Here is a 17,500-nt window from a genome sequence, read left to right on the forward strand (position 1 = left end):
CTAGGCTGTAGTCAAACGCGCAACCCACTTCCAAAATGATGACCTCTCTACTGTCCTCATCGACAACAACAACATCTGGTGTATTGGCTGCAACATTTGAAAAATAGTCATATTCATTATTGCACAGGTTGAACATGGTAGTTGAGACACGTGTGTGTTTATAGGTTTTAACAGAGGGTGTAACATATGAGAGCATGTCCTTAACTAGCAAGTCAACAATTCTATCAAGCCTAGCGATGTACATGCCTTTATATACAAAGCAGCCATTCAGAATATGTGACAGGGACTCAGTGATTGAATTCTGATCATGGTGCAGACAGTGGGGAGAGAATGTGTTAGGGTACCACAGAGAGAGATTGAGTCTAGTTGGAAGGACCTGTAATCTAGCTTTAACTGTAAAAGTGACTATATCCTCATCTACTGCATGGTTCTTAAATATTGAGTGAGAAACAGAATGATCAGTAGTAGGGAGGCAGGCTAGCTTTCCCTGTAGTTTTAAACCAGTCCAGTGTTGTTGCTGTCTTTGGTGCTGTAACCTAACAAGGTACCACACACACACACACACACACACACACACACACACACACACACACACAGACACACACACACACACACACACACACACACACACAGACACACAGACACACACACAAACACACACACACACACACACACACACACACACACTCACACACACACACACACACACACACACACACACACACACAGACACACACACAGACACACACACACACACACACACACACACACACACACACACACACAGACACACAGACACACACACAGGGGAGAGAGATATCATTCTCAACGTTGATAAATGATTTTGATCATTTGAGACATTCAGCAGACTATGTAAGTGAATCATCTACCCATCACCCATCAGTCATAGCAGTACAAAATAATAATACCAGAAGGAAAGAGGAAGGTTTTTTAATAGGTTTGTAATCATTTACTGTGGAGAGACTGTACTAGGTGAAGTGAAGTGAAGTGGAACTTTATTGATATAGCGCCTTTCGTACATGAATGCAATTCAAAGCGCTTCGTTTACAAAGTGGCTCACAAAAACTACATTTGTCTAAGAGAATCAAAGTAATCTAAACGTTATGCTCCTCTTGCTGTATTCATAAATAATGTATGTAAAGCTCTTTGAATTGCCCCTGTTGTATGAAATGTGCTGCACAAATAAACGTGCCTTGCCTTGCCTAAACAGTGTCAGCTCGGTTCGTACATGAATTCATCAATTCAAAGCGCTTAGTTTATAGTTTACAGTAATCTAAACAGTGTATGCTCGGTCCGTTAGCAGTGATAATACCAGAACAAGGAAGAAGGAAGTCTTTGGGTGGTTATGTATAGTATAGCAGCAGACACACACATTAGGAGGGGGGAGGGGAGGAGGAGGGAGGGGAGAGAGAGGGGGAGGAGTGCGGAGGGGGGAGGGGGGGAGGAGGGAGGGGAGAGAGAGGGGGAGGAGTGCGGAGGGGGGAGGGGGGGATAAGGGGGCGGGGGGGGAATGGGTGGTTATATATGGCACTTTGAGCTGCAACGTTTACAGGAAAAGCGCTATACAAATAAAAGTTATTATTATATTATTATTATATATCAGTAGAAACACAAGTCCAATAGAGGAGAGGGTGGATGAAGACCAGCAGCAGTAACAGGAGAGACATGTTCCATATTGTCAGTTTAGGAAGGAGGAAGCTCTTGTAAGGCTCTAGTGTCAATACATGTTTCTCTCCTGTAAATTAAGAAGTGAAATACAATCTTCATTCTTCTACCATTGTGACTGCCAATGACCCCTGGTCCTAGCATAGATGACTTTTTCTGATGATTTACCTAGACCTAAATGTATTTGCTGCAAGTCACTTTGGACAAAGGCGTTGGCTAAATGTACAAAAAAAATGTTTTACGTAACATTGTACTGCTGTTTGCCTGTCTGTCTGTCTGCCTGCCTGCCTGCCTGCCTGCCTGCCTGCCTGTCTGTCTGTCTATCTGTCTGTCTATCTGTCTGTCTGTCTGCCTGACTGTTTTTGCATGCATGCATTCGTGTGTCTGTTTAAATGTCTGTGTGTGTATGTGTGTGTGTGTGTGTGTGTGTGTGTGTGTGTGTGTAACAGTATGTTTATCTGTTGGCAGGAATGAGAGATTCAACAGTTACACGTCCCATCGGTGTGTCTTACTGAGACACAAGTTCCTCTCTATGACATCAGCAAACAGGTGAGTGAATCTCAATGTTGTTAAACTGGGTTCAGGTATCTGAGAGTTAAACTGGGTTCAGGTATCTGAGAGTTAAACTGGGTTCAGGTATCTGAGAGTTAAGTGCAAATTTGAACTTCAAAAACGAACAGATACTCAAAGCCCCTCTCCCTCTCTCTCCCCTTCCCCCTCCCCCCCCCTCCCTCTCCCTTTCTCTCAGGATAAAGCAACAGTCTCTGATAAAGGAGGTGAGAGAGTTGATGAACTGCCGTCACAAAGTCAACATCACCCAGAGAGAGCTCTACAGGTAATGTCTGATCACAGCTCTACAGGTAATGTCTGATCACTGCTCTACAGGTAATGTCTGATCACAGCTCTACAGGTAATGTCTGATCACTGCTCTACAGGTAATGTCTGATCACAGCTCTACAGGTAATGTCTGATCACAGCTCTACAGGTAATGTCTGATCACAGCTCTACAGGTAATGTCTGATCGGGGCTCTACAGGTCGTGCCTGGCCATGCAGTCGTGGGTATACAGGGAGTAAAGGAGGGGACTCAGGACACAGCCCTGGGGGGCTCCTGTGGTGAGGGTTAGAGGGGTGGAGGTCTGTGGTGAGGGTTAGAGGGGTGGAGGTCTGTGGTGAGGGTTAGAGGGGTGGAGTTCCTCCTCCTTGTCTCCATCAATCTCCCTCTACACGTCCATCGCTCCCTCCCTCTCTCTTTCCATCTTCCTCCCTTCCTCCCTCTCTCCCTCCCTACATCCCTCCATCTCTCTCTCACTCCCTCCTTCTCTTCCTCCGTCTGTCCATCCCTCTCTCCCTCCCTCCCTCCCCCCCCCCCCTCCCTTCCTCCCTCCCTCCCTCCTGCAGGGAGAGACTGCGATTCTGCTGTAATGCCACCGGAGGTCTGTTTCTGACCCAACAGAACACTCAACTGGGCCAGACGATCAGATATGAGAACAACCAAGAGAAAACTAAAACTGTGGACGAGGAACTCTACAACATGCTACCACAGGTCTGAGTGTGTATGTGTGTATGTGTGTGTGTGTGTGTGTGTGTGTTTGGTAAATGTTCTGCACTTATATAGCGGCTTATTCCAAAGTGCTTTACAATGGCCTATCATTCACCCATTCATACACCAATGGTGGCAAGCTACCATGCAAAGTGCCGGCCCGCTCATTGGGAACAATTTGGGGTTCAATGTCTTGCCCAAGGACACCTCAAAACATGGCCAGCCAGGGAACCGACGAACCGCCAACCTTGCGATCATGAGAGGCCGGCTCTACCTCCTGAGCCACAGCCGCCCCCCCATCGATGTTTGTGTGTCTGTGTGTGTGTGTGTGTGTGTGTGTGTGTGTGTACGTGTAGAGTCTTCCCTGGGGTCCAGAAGTGTTGGGTCGCTGTGCTGTCGTTGGAAGTGGAGGCATCCTACAGAACAGCAGCTGTGGAGCTGAGATCGACAACGCTGACTTCATCATTAGGTAACTACCATCATCATCATCATCATCATCAACATCACCATCATCATCATCACCATCATCACCATCATCATCATCATCATCATCCTCATCCTCATCTTCATCATTGAGTGTAATGTTCCATGCCGATTCCCAACCCCCCTCTGCAGGTTCAACCTGGGTCCACTCAGTAACCATGACGATGTGGGTAACAGAACCAGCCTGATGACCATCAACCCCAGCCAGATCAGAGTGGGGTAGGAGAGAGTTCTAACACACACACACACACACACACACACACATTTGTTGGCATTTAGCAGACGCCTTTTTCCAAAGCGACTTACAGCAAATACATCTGTCTTAGTAAGTGAAGGATCTATCCATCAGTCATCATAAGGAAAGCAGATCTATGCTAGGACCAGCTCTCCTCTATAACAGCTCTGTCCAGCTCTCCTCTATAACAGCTCTGTCAAGCTCGCCTCTATAACAGCCCGTCTCCCGGTATCTCCTCTACGCTCTTGAGACTGTGCTGGGAGACACAGCAAACCTTCTTGCGACGGCAGGTATGGATGTGCCGTCCTGGGGGAGCTGGACTACCTGTGCTACCTGGATGGGCTGCAGGTAGAGCCTCATGCTACCAGTAGAGACAAGGGAACTAGCAACATGCTAAACCAGAGAGTAATCAGTCAGGGAGGATATGGAGAGAGAACACACACACAGACATACACACACACACACACACACACACACATACATTCACGCCCCTCCACCCCCCAGCTAACATGATCTGTATCTTCATGTGTCTCCATAGTTACCCTAACCTAAAGAAGAACCCACTGCTGTTGGCCAATCGTGTGTCTGCGTACGGCGACGCACTCCTCCTCCTGCCCGCCTTCACCTACACTTTCGACACTGAGCTCTCAATCGCTGTGCACCGCGCCCTTCAGCCTCTGAGGCCCAATCAGAGTGTAGTATTCTTCAACCCGGACTTCCTGTTGGAATTGGGGCGGAGCTGGAGGGGGAGGGGCCTCAAGGAGCCCCGCCTCTCCACTGGTCTGATGCTGGCTAGCGTGGCGATGGAACTCTGTGACCAGGTGTGTGTGTGTGTGTGTGTGTGTGTGTGTGTGTGAGAGAGAGAGAGGTACAGTAAAGTGATTGGGTTTACTCTCTGACAGGTGCACCTGTATGGCTTCTGGCCCTTCCCTATCGACCTATCAGAGAAGCCGCTGCCTCACCATTACTATGACAACGTGGGTCCAAAACGCAGCGTGCATTCCATGCCTGATGAGTTCCTGCATCTTCTCCAACACCACAGCCAGGGGGCGCTACAGCTACACCTGGGACCCTGCCCCCAACCTCTAACCTCTAACCCCTAGACCCTACCACCTAATCCCTAACCCCTAGACCCTAACCCCTAATATCTAGACCAGAGGTTCCCAAACTTTTTTTAACCAAGGCACCCCTGAAGCTTTCCCCCTTCTCCAAGGCACCCCAACTCTACGAAGATTTTAAAAATGCCTCGGAGCTTAAACTAAAAACAATACACGATGAATTGGTTTGAAAATGTGTGTTTATATATAATACATAAGTATTGCCCCAATGAATTTTAACAAGATAATAAAAGTCATAAATGAACTGTAATGGATGGGCAAGAATGCATAGGTCAGTCAAACTATCGCTAAATTAAATAAAATTGTGGCCCTCAAGGATTGTACAATATGGGAGGAGACTCAGAGGGAATTCTTCACACAAATAAAATATCAAAGGCCTGTATAATCAATCAATGGAACAATGCTTTTTTGGGGGGCTTAAAATAATGCCGTAAAATGTAATTCTCATTTCAATGCTCATTCTGAGATTATTATTTCACATCTGAACCAAACGGGTAACTCACAACTATAATAATTTAACAATAATAATCATGACAGAATTGTAAAAATTGAGAGAAATACAAAACAAAGAAATATGTTGTGCGCATTAGTGGGACACATGCGCCTGCTTTTGGGAGCAGAGTCTCTTTATGCGGGGAGAGATAGTGGACAGCGCGACACGCAGGTCCTGTTCCACTGACAGTCGCGTGCGTGTCTTGTTCTTGACGTATGCTAGAGAAGAAAAAGCCAGCTCGCACAAGTAGGAGGTTGGGAAGGGTAAAAGCACCTTGATGGCACCTTAATCCACCACGATTCATCTTCCAATTGTTCTTTGTATGGCAAGTCGTGCTCACTGACAAAAGTTATCAGTTCATCTCGGAGCTCATAGACAGCCAGCGGACAGCCAGCGGACCTCTGTGTGTAATAAGAGCCCCTCATGCTCGGACCCCATCTCATTGCACAATGTGCTGAACAGCCGTGACTTCAGCGGGCGTGATTTTACATAATTAACCATTTTCACCGCTTGGTCCAAGACTTCAGTGAGGAGTAGTTAGTTAGTAACTAGTAGGCCTAGTTGTCTATGTCTTTCAAATCTGAGAAATATATATTTTATTTGCTTATGAACTCCATTGCACATGTAATAAACAAACGTTTATTAATGTATTATTATTATAATTTTATATTATTCTTTTTTTTTCTTTTTTTTTTTACGAGCAGATTTGGCGGCACCCCCGGACAGGTGCCGCGGCACCCACTTTGGGAACCTCTGATCTAGACAATACACCCTAACCCCTAACTCCTAGACCATGCCCCCAACCTCTAACCTCTAACCTCTAACCTCTAACCTCTAACCCATAGACCCTACCACCTAACCTCTAACCTCTAACCTCTAACCTCTAACCCATAGACCCTACCACCTAACCTCTAACCTTTAACCCTACCACCTAACCTCTAACCTCTAACTTCTCTTTCTCTCTCGACGTAGGAAGTCGCATTTTCGCTCCCTCTACCCTCCCACCACCTCTTGGAGGTTTTGAGTTTTGCACTCTGCGGTCGCCGAGATTGGACTTCCGTCAAGGACTCATACATACCCCTGCACCCCATCCCGCCGCCTTCACCCCCCCCCCCCTTCCCCACAGTGGCAGCACAGTGCGCCGATTAGATAGCAGATGATGTCTACAGAGGGTGGTGTAACCCCTCCCTCCCCTCCCTCCCCTCCTTCCCCCGCCCCTCCCCCCCACCCCCCCCCCTTCTTGTAATCTTTGGTTGTGTGTGTTCTATTGTAAAGTGCTTTGAGTTGCATTTCATGTACGAAAGGCTCCATATAAATAAAGCTTTACTTACTTACTAACTAACCTCGAACCTCTAACCTCTAACCTCTAACCTCTAGACCCTAACCTCTAACCTCTAACCCCTAGACCCTAATCTCTTACCTCTAACCCCTAACCCCTAGACCAGGGGTCGGCAATAGGCGGCCCGTGGGCCATTGCTGGCCCGTCACCAATAATATTTGGCCCAGCAGATTATTTTGAGAATCCACTTTTTTTTTTTTTTTTTTTTTTTACAATATCGGACCGACAGTCCAACACCACGCCTATAATGTCCGAATAGAGAATCTACCTCCACCTGAATAATGCGTATTGTACTTGTATCCATGTTGAGAGTGAATGACACAGGGACAGACAATCAGGCAGCGGGGTGCACCGAAGCGCACTGACGCTGAACCCCTCATAGTGAATCATAAGTAGGTGGACAAGGCGTGGTGCTGAAATAGCCAACATGCGGTGTGTGGTTTGAAAAAAATAACATCAGCTCATTAAATCATTCAAACGTAATGTTTACGTATGTGACTGCAACACACATATGAACAGTAACAAAGCAAATTCTGTTTAATTTTCTGAAAAACATTGACAACAAAATCGGTGCAAAGTGGTGGTAGGCCTATGCTCCTGAAACGACAGAGCAAACGCGCTATTAGGGATAATAAGTACAATGAGCCATTCATTCAAAATATACAAAATACAATTAGGTTATTAAATACAATAACGACAGGCTTGGTACTCACTTAATGTGAAAAGTGGCATCTCCCATCGGTCACTATTTGCTTGATATCTGGTGATATTGACGTCACTTTAATCCGCAGGCAGTTTATTTTTATTTTTATGCATCAATCGATTCCTCTGTCTTTATGTCTTTATCTGTCTTATCTGTCTTATCTTATCTGTCTTTATCTGTCTTTATGTCTTTATCACATTCATTGACGAAAAGGACGACTTGTATAGAAAGGGAACATCGTGAGCACGGAAGATGTGAGTCTCACAACGGCTCTGCATTGATGAAACCAGGTAGGATGAACGTATAGTTCGCTGTCCATTCCTCTTTAAATGCCCTGTTTCCACCGTCAACTTTCCTCTTTAGACCTTTGGAGAGTGACATGATGTTTCTCTTGCTAGCAGGTTAACTGTTTAGCTAACTTCACCCGGCACGCAAACAACCAATCCAATAATAAATAATGTGACCTTGTCTGGGAGGAGGGGGGAATAATTCAGAATAAAACTATGTTAAATAATTATTAGAATAAGTTAGGCTGCGATACATCGTCAGTCCACACATTTATTATTCAAAACTATGGAAAAGGGTGAAACTACGTTTCAACGTTGTTGAGAATCACAACACAAACTTGCTAGTCAAGCCTATACTGCAACGTAATGGATTGGACTGCTACCTAGTTAACTAGAACACTACTTTACATTGTTAGCAGGCTCACAAAACAAGCTGTGTTAGTTGACTAGCGATGTGTACATTTTTTGAAAGAAAAGTCAAAGCATTAGAACGTGTCACATTTTTAAACGATCAATTACTTAAATTAGCCTTTGATTATGTTCTGGCCCGCCATCTAGTGGCTAAAAAAAAAAATGGCCCGAGGCCAAACCTAATTGCCGACCCCTGCCCTAGACCCTACCACCCAATACATACATTATATATTTCATCAAAGAACAGTACTTTCTATACATGTAACATGAACATATTTTTTCCTGATTTATTATATATATATCTCACCCTCCCCTGGGAGATCAGTCTGTATGTTGCCAGGTCTGTGTGTTGCCAGGTGTTTATGTTGCCAGGTCTGTGTGTTGCCAGGTGTGTGTGTTACCAGGTGTGTGTGTTGCCAGGTGTGTGTGTGTTGCCAGGTGTGTATGTTGCCAGGTGTGTATGTTGCCAGGTGTGTATGTTGCCAGGTGTGTATGTTGCCAGGTGTGTGTTACCAGGTGTGTGTGTTGCCAGGTGTGTATGTTGCCAGGTGTGTATGTTGCCAGGTGTGTATGTTGCCAGGTGTGTATGTTGCCAGGTGTGTGTGTTACCAGGTGTGTGTGTTGCCAGGTGTGTGTGTTGCCAGGTGTGTATGTTGCCAGGTGTGTATGTTGCCAGGTGTGTGTGTTGCCAGGTGTGTGTGTTGCCAGGTGTGTGTTGCCAGGTGTGTGTGTTGCCAGGTGTGTATGTTGCCAGGTGAGTGTGTTGCCAGGTGTGTATGTTGCCAGGTGAGTGTGTTGCCAGGTGTGTATGTTGCCAGGTGAGTATGTTACCAGGTGTGTATGTTGCCAGGTGTGTATGTTGCCAGGTGTGTATGTTGCCAGGTGTGTATGTTACCAGGTGTGTGTGTTGCCAGGTGTGTGTGTTGCCAGGTGTGTATGTTGCCAGGTGTGTATGTTGCCAGGTGTGTTTGTTGCCAGGTGTGTGTGTTGCCAGGTGTGTATGTTGCCAGGTGTGTATGTTGCCAGGTGTGTGTGTTGCCAGGTGTGTGTGTTGCCAGGTGTGTGTGTTGCCAGGTGTGTGTGTTGCCAGGTGTGTATGTTGCCAGGTGTGTATGTTGACAGGTGTGTGTGTTGTCAGGTGTGTATGTTGCCAGGTGTGTATGTTGCCAGGTGAGTGTGTTGCCAGGTGTGTATGTTGCCAGGTGTGTGTGTTGCCAGGTGTGTATGTTGCCAGGTGTGTATGTTGCCAGGTGTGTATGTTGCCAGGTGTGTATGTTGCCAGGTGTGTATGTTGCCAGGTGAGTATGTTGCCAGGTGTGTATGTTGCCAGGTGTGTATGTTGCCAGGTGTGTATGTTGCCAGGTGTGTATGTTGCCAGGTGTGTATGTTGCCAGGTGTGTATGTTGCCAGGTGTGTGTGTTGCCAGGTGTGTGTGTTGCCAGGTGTGTATGTTGCCAGGTGTGTGTGTTGCCAGGTGTGTATGTTGCCAGGTGTGTGTGTTGCCAGGTGTGTATGTTGCCAGGTGTGTGTGTTGCCAGGTGTGTATGTTGCCAGGTGAGTATGTTGCCAGGTGTGTATGTTGCCAGGTGTGTGTGTTGCCAGGTGTGTATGTTGCCAGGTGTGTATGTTGCCAGGTGTGTATGTTGCCAGGTGTGTGTGTTGCCAGGTGTGTGTGTTGCCAGGTGTGTGTGTTGCCAGGTGTGTATGTTGCCAGGTGTGTATGTTGCCAGGTGTGTATGTTGCCAGGTGTGTATGTTGCCAGGTGTGTATGTTGCCAGGTGTGTGTGTTACCAGGTGTGTGTGTTGCCAGGTGTGTATGTTGTCAGGTGTGTGTGTTGCCAGGTGTGTGTGTTGCCAGGTGTGTATGTTGCCAGGTGTGTAAGTTGCCAGGTGTGTATGTTGCCAGGTGTGTATGTTGCCAGGTGTGTGTGTTGCCAGGTGTGTATGTCGCCAGGTGTGTGTGTTGCCAGGTGTGTGTGTTGCCAGGTGTGTATGTTGCCAGGTGTGTGTGTTGCCAGGTGTGTATGTTGCCAGGTGTGTGTGTTGCCAGGTGTGTATGTCGCCAGGTGTGTGTGTTGCCAGGTGTGTGTGTTGCCAGGTGTGTATGTTGCCAGGTGTGTGTGTTGCCAGGTGTGTATGTTGCCAGGTGTGTATGTTGCCAGGTGAGTGTGTTGCCAGGTGTGTATGTTGCCAGGTGTGTGTGTTGCCAGGTGTGTGTGTTGTCAGGTGTGTATGTTGCCAGGTGTGTGTGTTGCCAGGTGTGTATGTTGCCAGGTGTGTGTGTTGCCAGGTGTGTGTGTTGCCAAGTGTGTATGTTGCCAGGTGTGTGTTGCCAGGTGTGTATGTTGCCAGGTGTGTGTGTTGCCAGGTGTGTATGTTGCCAGGTGTGTATGTTGCCAGGTGTGTGTGTTGCCAGGTGTGTGTGTTGCCAGGTGAGTGTGTTGCCAGGTGTGTATGTTGCCAGGTGTGTGTGTTGCCAGGTGTGTATGTTGCCAGGTGTGTATGTTGCCAGGTGTGTGTGTTGCCAGGTGTGTATGTTGCCAGGTGTGTGTGTTGCCAGGTGTGTATGTTGCCAGGTGTGTGTGTTGCCAGGTGTGTGTGTTGCCAGGTGTGTGTGTTGCCAGGTGTGTATGTTGCCAGGTGTGTGTGTTGCCAGGTGAGTGTGTTGCCAGGTGTGTATGTTGCCTGGTGTGTGTGTTGCCAGGTGTGTGTGTTGCCAGGTGAGTGTGTTGCCAGGTGTGTATGTTGCCAGGTGTGTGTGTTGCCAGGTGTGTGTGTTGTCAGGTGTGTATGTTGCCAGGTGTGTGTGTTGCCAGGTGTGTGTGTTGCCAGGTGTGTGTGTTGCCAGGTGTGTATGTTGCCAGGTGTGTGTGTTGCCAGGTGTGTGTGTTGCCAAGTGTGTATGTTGCCAGGTGTGTGTTGCCAGGTGTGTATGTTGCCAGGTGTGTGTGTTGCCAGGTGTGTATGTTGCCAGGTGTGTATGTTGCCAGGTGTGTGTGTTGCCAGGTGTGTGTGTTGCCAGGTGAGTGTGTTGCCAGGTGTGTATGTTGCCAGGTGTGTGTGTTGCCAGGTGTGTGTGTTGCCAGGTGTGTATGTTGCCAGGTGTGTATGTTGCCAGGTGTGTATGTTGCCAGGTGTGTATGTTGCCAGGTGTGTGTGTTGCCAGGTGTGTGTGTTGCCAGGTGTGTATGTTGTCAGGTGTGTGTGTTGCCAGGTGTGTATGTTGCCAGGTGTGTGTGTTGCCAGGTGTGTATGTTGCCAGGTGAGTATGTTGCCAGGTGTGTGTGTTGCCAGGTGTGTGTGTTGCCAGGTGAGTGTGTTGCCAGGTGAGTGTGTTGCCAGGTGTGTGTGTTGCCAGGTGTGTGTTGCCAGGTGTGTGTGTTGCCAGGTGAGTGTGTTGCCAGGTGTGTATGTTGCCAGGTGTGTATGTTGCCAGGTGTGTATGTTGCCAGGTGTGTATGTTGCCAGGTGTGTGTGTTGCCAGGTGTGTATGTTGCCAGGTGTTTATGTTGCCAGGTGTGTGTGTTGCCAGGTGTGTATGTTGCCAGGTGTGTATGTTGCCAGGTGTGTGTGTTACCAGGTGTGTATGTTGCCAGGTGTGTATGTTGCCAGGTGAGTGTGTTGCCAGGTTTGTGTGTTGTCAGGTGAGTGTGTTGCCAGGTGTGTATGTTGCCAGGTGTGTATGTTGTCAGGTGTGTATGTTGCCAGGTGTGTATGTTGCCAGGTGTGTGTGTTGCCAGGTGTGTATGTTGCCAGGTGTGTATGTTGCCAGGTGTGTGTGTAGCCAGGTGTGTATGTTGCCAGGTGTGTATGTTGCCAGGTGTGTGTGTTGCCAGGTGTGTATGTTGCCAGGTGTGTGTGTTGCCAGGTGTGTATGTTGCCAGGTGTGTGTGTTGCCAGGTGTGTGTGTTGCCAGGTGTGTGTGTTGCCAGGTGAGTGTGTTGCCAGGTGTGTATGTTGCCAGGTGTGTGTGTTGCCAGGTGTGTGTGTTGCCAGGTGAGTATGTTGCCAGATAGCTCTTAGTGCTTCGTACCTCACCAGCGTTGTGATTGTGTTTGTCTTCAAGATTCAAGATTCCAGATTGCTTTATTGTCTGTCACACAGTGACAGAAATGCTCCTTTGACAGGCAGAAGTGCAGTTCATGAATACAGTTTCCACATTAAAAACACACATACAGTGGGGCAAAAAAGTATTTAATCAGCCACCAATTGTGCAGGTTCTCCCACTTAAAAAGATGAGAGAGGCCTGTAATTTTCATCATAGGTACACTTCATTCCTTGCCCCACTGTAGGTCACATACATACGATAAAAACAGACAGACATAACAGTGTTTATAAAATGTAGTGCCTATTTAAAAAGTCCAGTCATTTAAAAAAAATAATAAATCTAATTCACGTTCTTTATTGTTTTCATCTCTCGTCTCTTTGGCGTTCCGTGCTGCCCTCCTGGGTCATGTGACTGGGTCATGTGACTGCCTTCTGGTGGGCTTCCTGTGTCCAGAACCCTGTTCTGACAGACTCTTACTGGATCATCGGGGTTCATGTGACTGCATTCCCGTGTACCCAACCGTTTCTGGAGTTAAAGACTTCTATTAAAGAGTTCTTCTGGATGAAGCTTGTGTCCCAGGTCATGAAGTTGAGACCTCTGGCGTAGTCGAACCATCATTACATGATCATGCAAGGAAAACTGGGTCCGGTTATCTAAGGGTTAAATCTGTGTCTGGTTATCTAAGGGTTAAATCTGTGTCTGGTTATCTAAGGGTGAGTTCAAAGCCTCTCCCTCTCTCCCCCTCCCCCCTCCCTCTCATGTGTCTGTGTGTGTGTGTGTGTGTGTGTGTGCGTGTGTGTGTGTGTGCGTGTGTAATTACATCTGTGTAAACATTGTGTGTGTGTGTGTGTGTGTGCGTGTGTAATTACATCTGTGTAAACATTGTGTGTGTAATCTCACGTCATCAGAGGTCCGGGAAGTAGGTGACAGTATGTGAACAGTGATCATAAACCCTGTGGTGTGTGTGTGTGTGTGTGTGTGTGTGTGTGTGCCTGTTCGAGTGTACGTGTGAGTGTGAGTGTGTATGTGTGTGTGTGTGTGTGTGTGTGTGAGTGTGTATGTGTGTGTGTGTGTGTGTGCCTGTGCGAGTGTGTGTGTGTGTGTGTGTGTGTGTGTGTGTGTGTGTGTGTGTGTGTGTGTGTGGGTGTGGGTGTGAGTGTGTGTGTGCTACGGGCTGTGCTGTGAGCTTCAGGGAGAAGAAAGATTAAAAAACGGAATACTTCATACGCTTCAGCGAGACACAGAAAAAGTATCTAATTAATTAGAGGCTTTGTAATTAATTAATCGAAATGAATCGCATTTTAATCGCATTTCAATATTTGACACGAGAAGCAGCATATTTCAATTCAAATGGATTTAGTCTACGGGTTAGGGTTAGGGTTAGGATACACAAGTTTAAAGCAGCAAAATCCTATTTATTTTAGCTACACAGACCAACAGATCACACAATGTACCTACGGTAACCTAATGTTTTCTCTAACTGGACCTTGTTGAATTTTAATTGAATACCCCGGGTCTAGGGGTTAGAGGTTAGAGGTTAGAGGTTAGGGGTTAGAGGTTAGGGGTTAGAGGTTAGGTGGTAGGGTCTAGGGTCTAGGGGTTAGAGGTTAGAGGTTAGAGGTTAGAGGTTAGGGGTTAGAGGTTAGGTGGTAGGGTCTAGGGTCTAGGGGTTAGAGGTTAGAGGTTAGAGGTTAGGGGTTAGAGGTTAGAGGTTAGGGGTTAGGTGGTAGGGTCTAGGGGTTAGAGGTTAGATGGTAGGGTCTAGGGGTTAGAGGTTAGAGGTTAGAGGTTAGGTGGTAGGGTCTAGGGGTTAGAGGTTAGGTGGTAGGGTCTAGGGGTTAAAGGTTAGAGGTTAGATGGTAGGGTCTAGGGGTTAGAGGTTAGGTGGTAGGGTCTAGAGGTTAGAGGTTAGAGGTTAGAGGTTAGGGGTTAGGGTGTATGGTCTAGGGGTTAGAGGTTAGGTGGTAGGGTCTAGGGGTTAGAGGTTAGAGGTTAGAGGTTAGAGGTTGGGGTGTATGGTCTCTAGGGTCTATGGGTCTAGGGGTTAGAGGTTAGGGGTTAGAGGTTGGGCGCAGGGTCCCAGGTGTAGCTGTAGCGCCCCCTGGCTGTGGTGTTGGAGAAGATGCAGGAACTCATCAGGCATGGAATGCACGCTGCGTTTTGGACCCACGTTGTCATAGTAATGGTGAGGCAGCGGCTTCTCTGATAGGTCGATAGGGAAGGGCCAGAAGCCATACAGGTGCACCTGTCAGAGAGTAAACCCAATCACTTTACTGTACCTCTCTCTCTCTCACACACACACACACACACACACACACACACACACACACCTGGTCACAGATTTCCATCGCCACGCTAGCCAGCATCAGACCAGTGGACAGGCGGGGCTCCTTGAGGCCCCTCCCCCTCCAGCTCCGCCCCAATTCCAACAGGAAGTCCGGGTTGAAGAATACTACATTCTGATTGGGCCTCAGAGGCTGAAGGGCGCGGTGCACAGCGAATGAGAGCTCAGTGTTGAATGTGTAGGTGAAGGCAGGCAGGAGGAGGAGGGCATCGCCGTACGCAGACACACGATTGGCCAACAGCAGTGGGTTCTTCTTTAGGTTAGGGTAACTATGGAGACACATGAAGATACAGATCATGTTAGCTGGGGGGTGGGGGGGGGTGTATGTGTGTGTGTGAGTGTGTGTGTGATACAGTACAAAATATCTTACCATCTAGCGCAGCTACTGTATGTACAAGCATGCCAGAGTGTTACCAGAGTGGTTTGGTTTTACCAATGACGTTTTTGCCAACATCCCAAATACACCTGCTTGACACAATGCTTGACTGTGTTTCAGTGGTTATTGTTGTACCGTATTTATGTTTGCTTGACTGTGTCTCAGTGTGTATCGTTGTATTGGTTTGTTTACTGGCTGTCTTAGTGTCCATGTTGTATCGCTGTGTTGATTGGTCGTGTCCCAGCGCTTATTGTTGTATTATTGTCTTTCCTGACTGTGTATCAGTGCTTACTGCTGTATTGTTGTGTTTGCTTGGCTGTGTCCCAGTGCGTTTTGTTGTATTGTATTGTCTTGTGTTGCCTGTCTGCTTTTTGGCTGTGTCCCAGTGCGTTTTGTTGTATTGTATTGTCTTGTGTTGCCTGTCTGCTTTTTGTGCTTACTGTTGTGTTCCCTTATTGATGTCCGTTAGTGCTTTTGTTGTATTGTTTGTTTTACATGCATGTGTTTAATGCTTTTTGTGCTTTGTTTTTAACATGTTTTATCTTTCAGCCCCCCTCCCCTTTCCCCTTATTGCAGGCCGGCATTGTAAATAAGAATTTTGTTCTTCATTGTCTCGCCTGGTAAAATAAAGGTAAAATAAAATAAAAACCTGATGTTGTCTTTGTTGACACCAGCCACAAGGAGGTGCTGATTGTAGAAGTAGGCTGCCCCTTTGACCTGTACATGGACCAGACTTTCCAGGAAAAGTATATCAAATACCAACCACTTCTTGGTACGATAACCAGCTTTGGGTATTTTGTATATTCTGGTATCTGTTGCTGCTAAAAAATGAGGAAGAGTTCTGGCAGATTTAAGACTATTTATTAAAAAAAAACAGTTTACACAGCATGGTCTTCTCTGGTCTGCAGCAGGTCATCTGGGTGGTCGCAGGAAGTAAAAAGAGACAGAGAGTGGTTTTCCAAAGGATTTTATCCCTTGTGTTATGCAAATCCCTTCATCCCTGAGCCAACCAAACCAGAGATATGGTCTCTAGCCAATGATGGCCCCTTCAATGTGTCTGTGTCTCCAATCTCCCCCAAGGAACCTCGCGGACCTTTCTGTGTAGTGGTCTGTGTGTGTGTGTCTCCAGGCTATCCCAAGGACCCTTTAGGCTCCTTCTGTGTTAACATCTGTTAATGATCAGTGTGTGTGTGTGTGTGTGTGGTTGCTCACAATGGTCCCAACCCCTATGGGCGCTTTGCTGGCTGCCATAAAACCACCCCCCTTGGGCCCTAATGCAATTCATGGTAAAATACACCACAGGTACAAGTGTAAATTCAGTATACTTGTGTTTGGAAGTCTGGGCCATGTATATAAATGCACCATGAGGGGTCTGAGAATTACTGCAATGACTAAAAGAAAGGCCAAACAGGCCAAATGTTGCTCTGTCTCAGCTATTATTGGCAGCTTGGCCGTGTGGAGAAGGAGGTGTTATGTGTCCCTTGAGTGTTCAGTGCTGCTTATCCCCGAAATATTTGATTGTCTGTTTGTGTAATATGATTTGTGGAACCAAATAAAGTATTCAAATGTGTGTGTGTGTGTGTGTGTGTGTGTGTGTGTGTGCGCGCGTGCGTGCGTGTGTGTGTTCTCTCTCCATATCCTCCCTGACTGATTACTCTCTGGTTTAGCATGTTGCTAGTTCCCTTGTCTCTACTGGTAGCATGAGGCGCTACCTGCAGCCCATCCAGGTAGCACAGGTAGTCCAGCTCCCCCAGGACGGCACATCCATACCTGCCGTCGCAAGAAGGTTTGCTGTGTCTCCCAGCACAGTCTCAAGAGCGTAGAGGAGATACCAGGAGACGGGCCGTTACACGAGGAGAGCTTGACAGAGCTGTTATAGAGGAGAGCTTGACAGAGCTGTTATAGAGGAGAGCTGGACAGAGCTGTTATAGAGGAGAGCTGGACAGAGCTGTTATAGAGGAGAGCTGGACAGATTTGTTATAGAGGAGAGCTGGTCCTAGCATAGATCTGCTTTCCTTATGATGACTGATGGATAGATCCTTCACTTACTAAGACAAATGTATTTGCTGTAAGTCGCTTTGGAAAAAGGTGTCTGCTAAATGCCAACAAGTGTGTGTGTGTGTGTGTGTGTGTGTGTGTGTGTGTGTGTGTGTGTGTGTGTGTGTTAGAACTCTCTCCTACCCCACTCTGATCTGGCTGGGGTTGATGGTCATCAGGCTGGTTCTGTTACCCACATCGCCATGGTTACTGACTGGACCCAGGTTGAACCTGCAGAGGGGGGTTGGAACATTACACTCAATGATGAAGATGATGATGATGATGATGATGGTGATAATGGTGATGAAGATGATGATGATGATGATGATGGTGAAGATGATGATGATGATGGTCGTGAAGATGATGATGATGAAGCTGGTAGTTACCTAATGATGAAGT

General features: G+C 47.2%; 2 protein-coding genes across 2 annotated transcripts in view; one reads left to right on the forward strand and one right to left on the reverse strand.

The window, feature by feature from the left end:
- LOC308169545 (alpha-2,8-sialyltransferase 8F-like) overlaps positions 1–5,048 on the forward strand; it is a gene marked incomplete at both ends in the record, with an annotated part of 5,544 nt that extends 496 nt beyond the window's left edge. Inside the window, 6 exons of the mRNA XM_080544228.1 lie at positions 2,435–2,521; positions 3,086–3,230; positions 3,584–3,696; positions 3,843–3,929; positions 4,484–4,766; positions 4,848–5,048. Coding sequence (XP_080400354.1) covers positions 2,435–2,521; positions 3,086–3,230; positions 3,584–3,696; positions 3,843–3,929; positions 4,484–4,766; positions 4,848–5,048 — 916 coding nt within the window. The remainder of the gene's footprint in view (positions 1–2,434; positions 2,522–3,085; positions 3,231–3,583; positions 3,697–3,842; positions 3,930–4,483; positions 4,767–4,847) is intronic.
- A 9,340-nt stretch (positions 5,049–14,388) lies between these two features.
- LOC308169546 (alpha-2,8-sialyltransferase 8F-like) overlaps positions 14,389–17,500 on the reverse strand; it is a gene marked incomplete at both ends in the record, with an annotated part of 6,731 nt that continues 3,619 nt past the window's right edge. Inside the window, 4 exons of the mRNA XM_080544229.1 lie at positions 14,389–14,589; positions 14,675–14,957; positions 17,246–17,332; positions 17,488–17,500. The exon at positions 17,488–17,500 is cut by the window's right edge and continues 100 nt beyond it. Coding sequence (XP_080400355.1) covers positions 14,389–14,589; positions 14,675–14,957; positions 17,246–17,332; positions 17,488–17,500 — 584 coding nt within the window. The remainder of the gene's footprint in view (positions 14,590–14,674; positions 14,958–17,245; positions 17,333–17,487) is intronic.

This window comes from Nansenia antarctica, assembly GCF_963989245.1.
Source record: "Nansenia antarctica genome assembly, chromosome: 13".
Lineage (NCBI taxonomy): Eukaryota > Metazoa > Chordata > Actinopteri > Argentiniformes > Microstomatidae > Nansenia > Nansenia antarctica.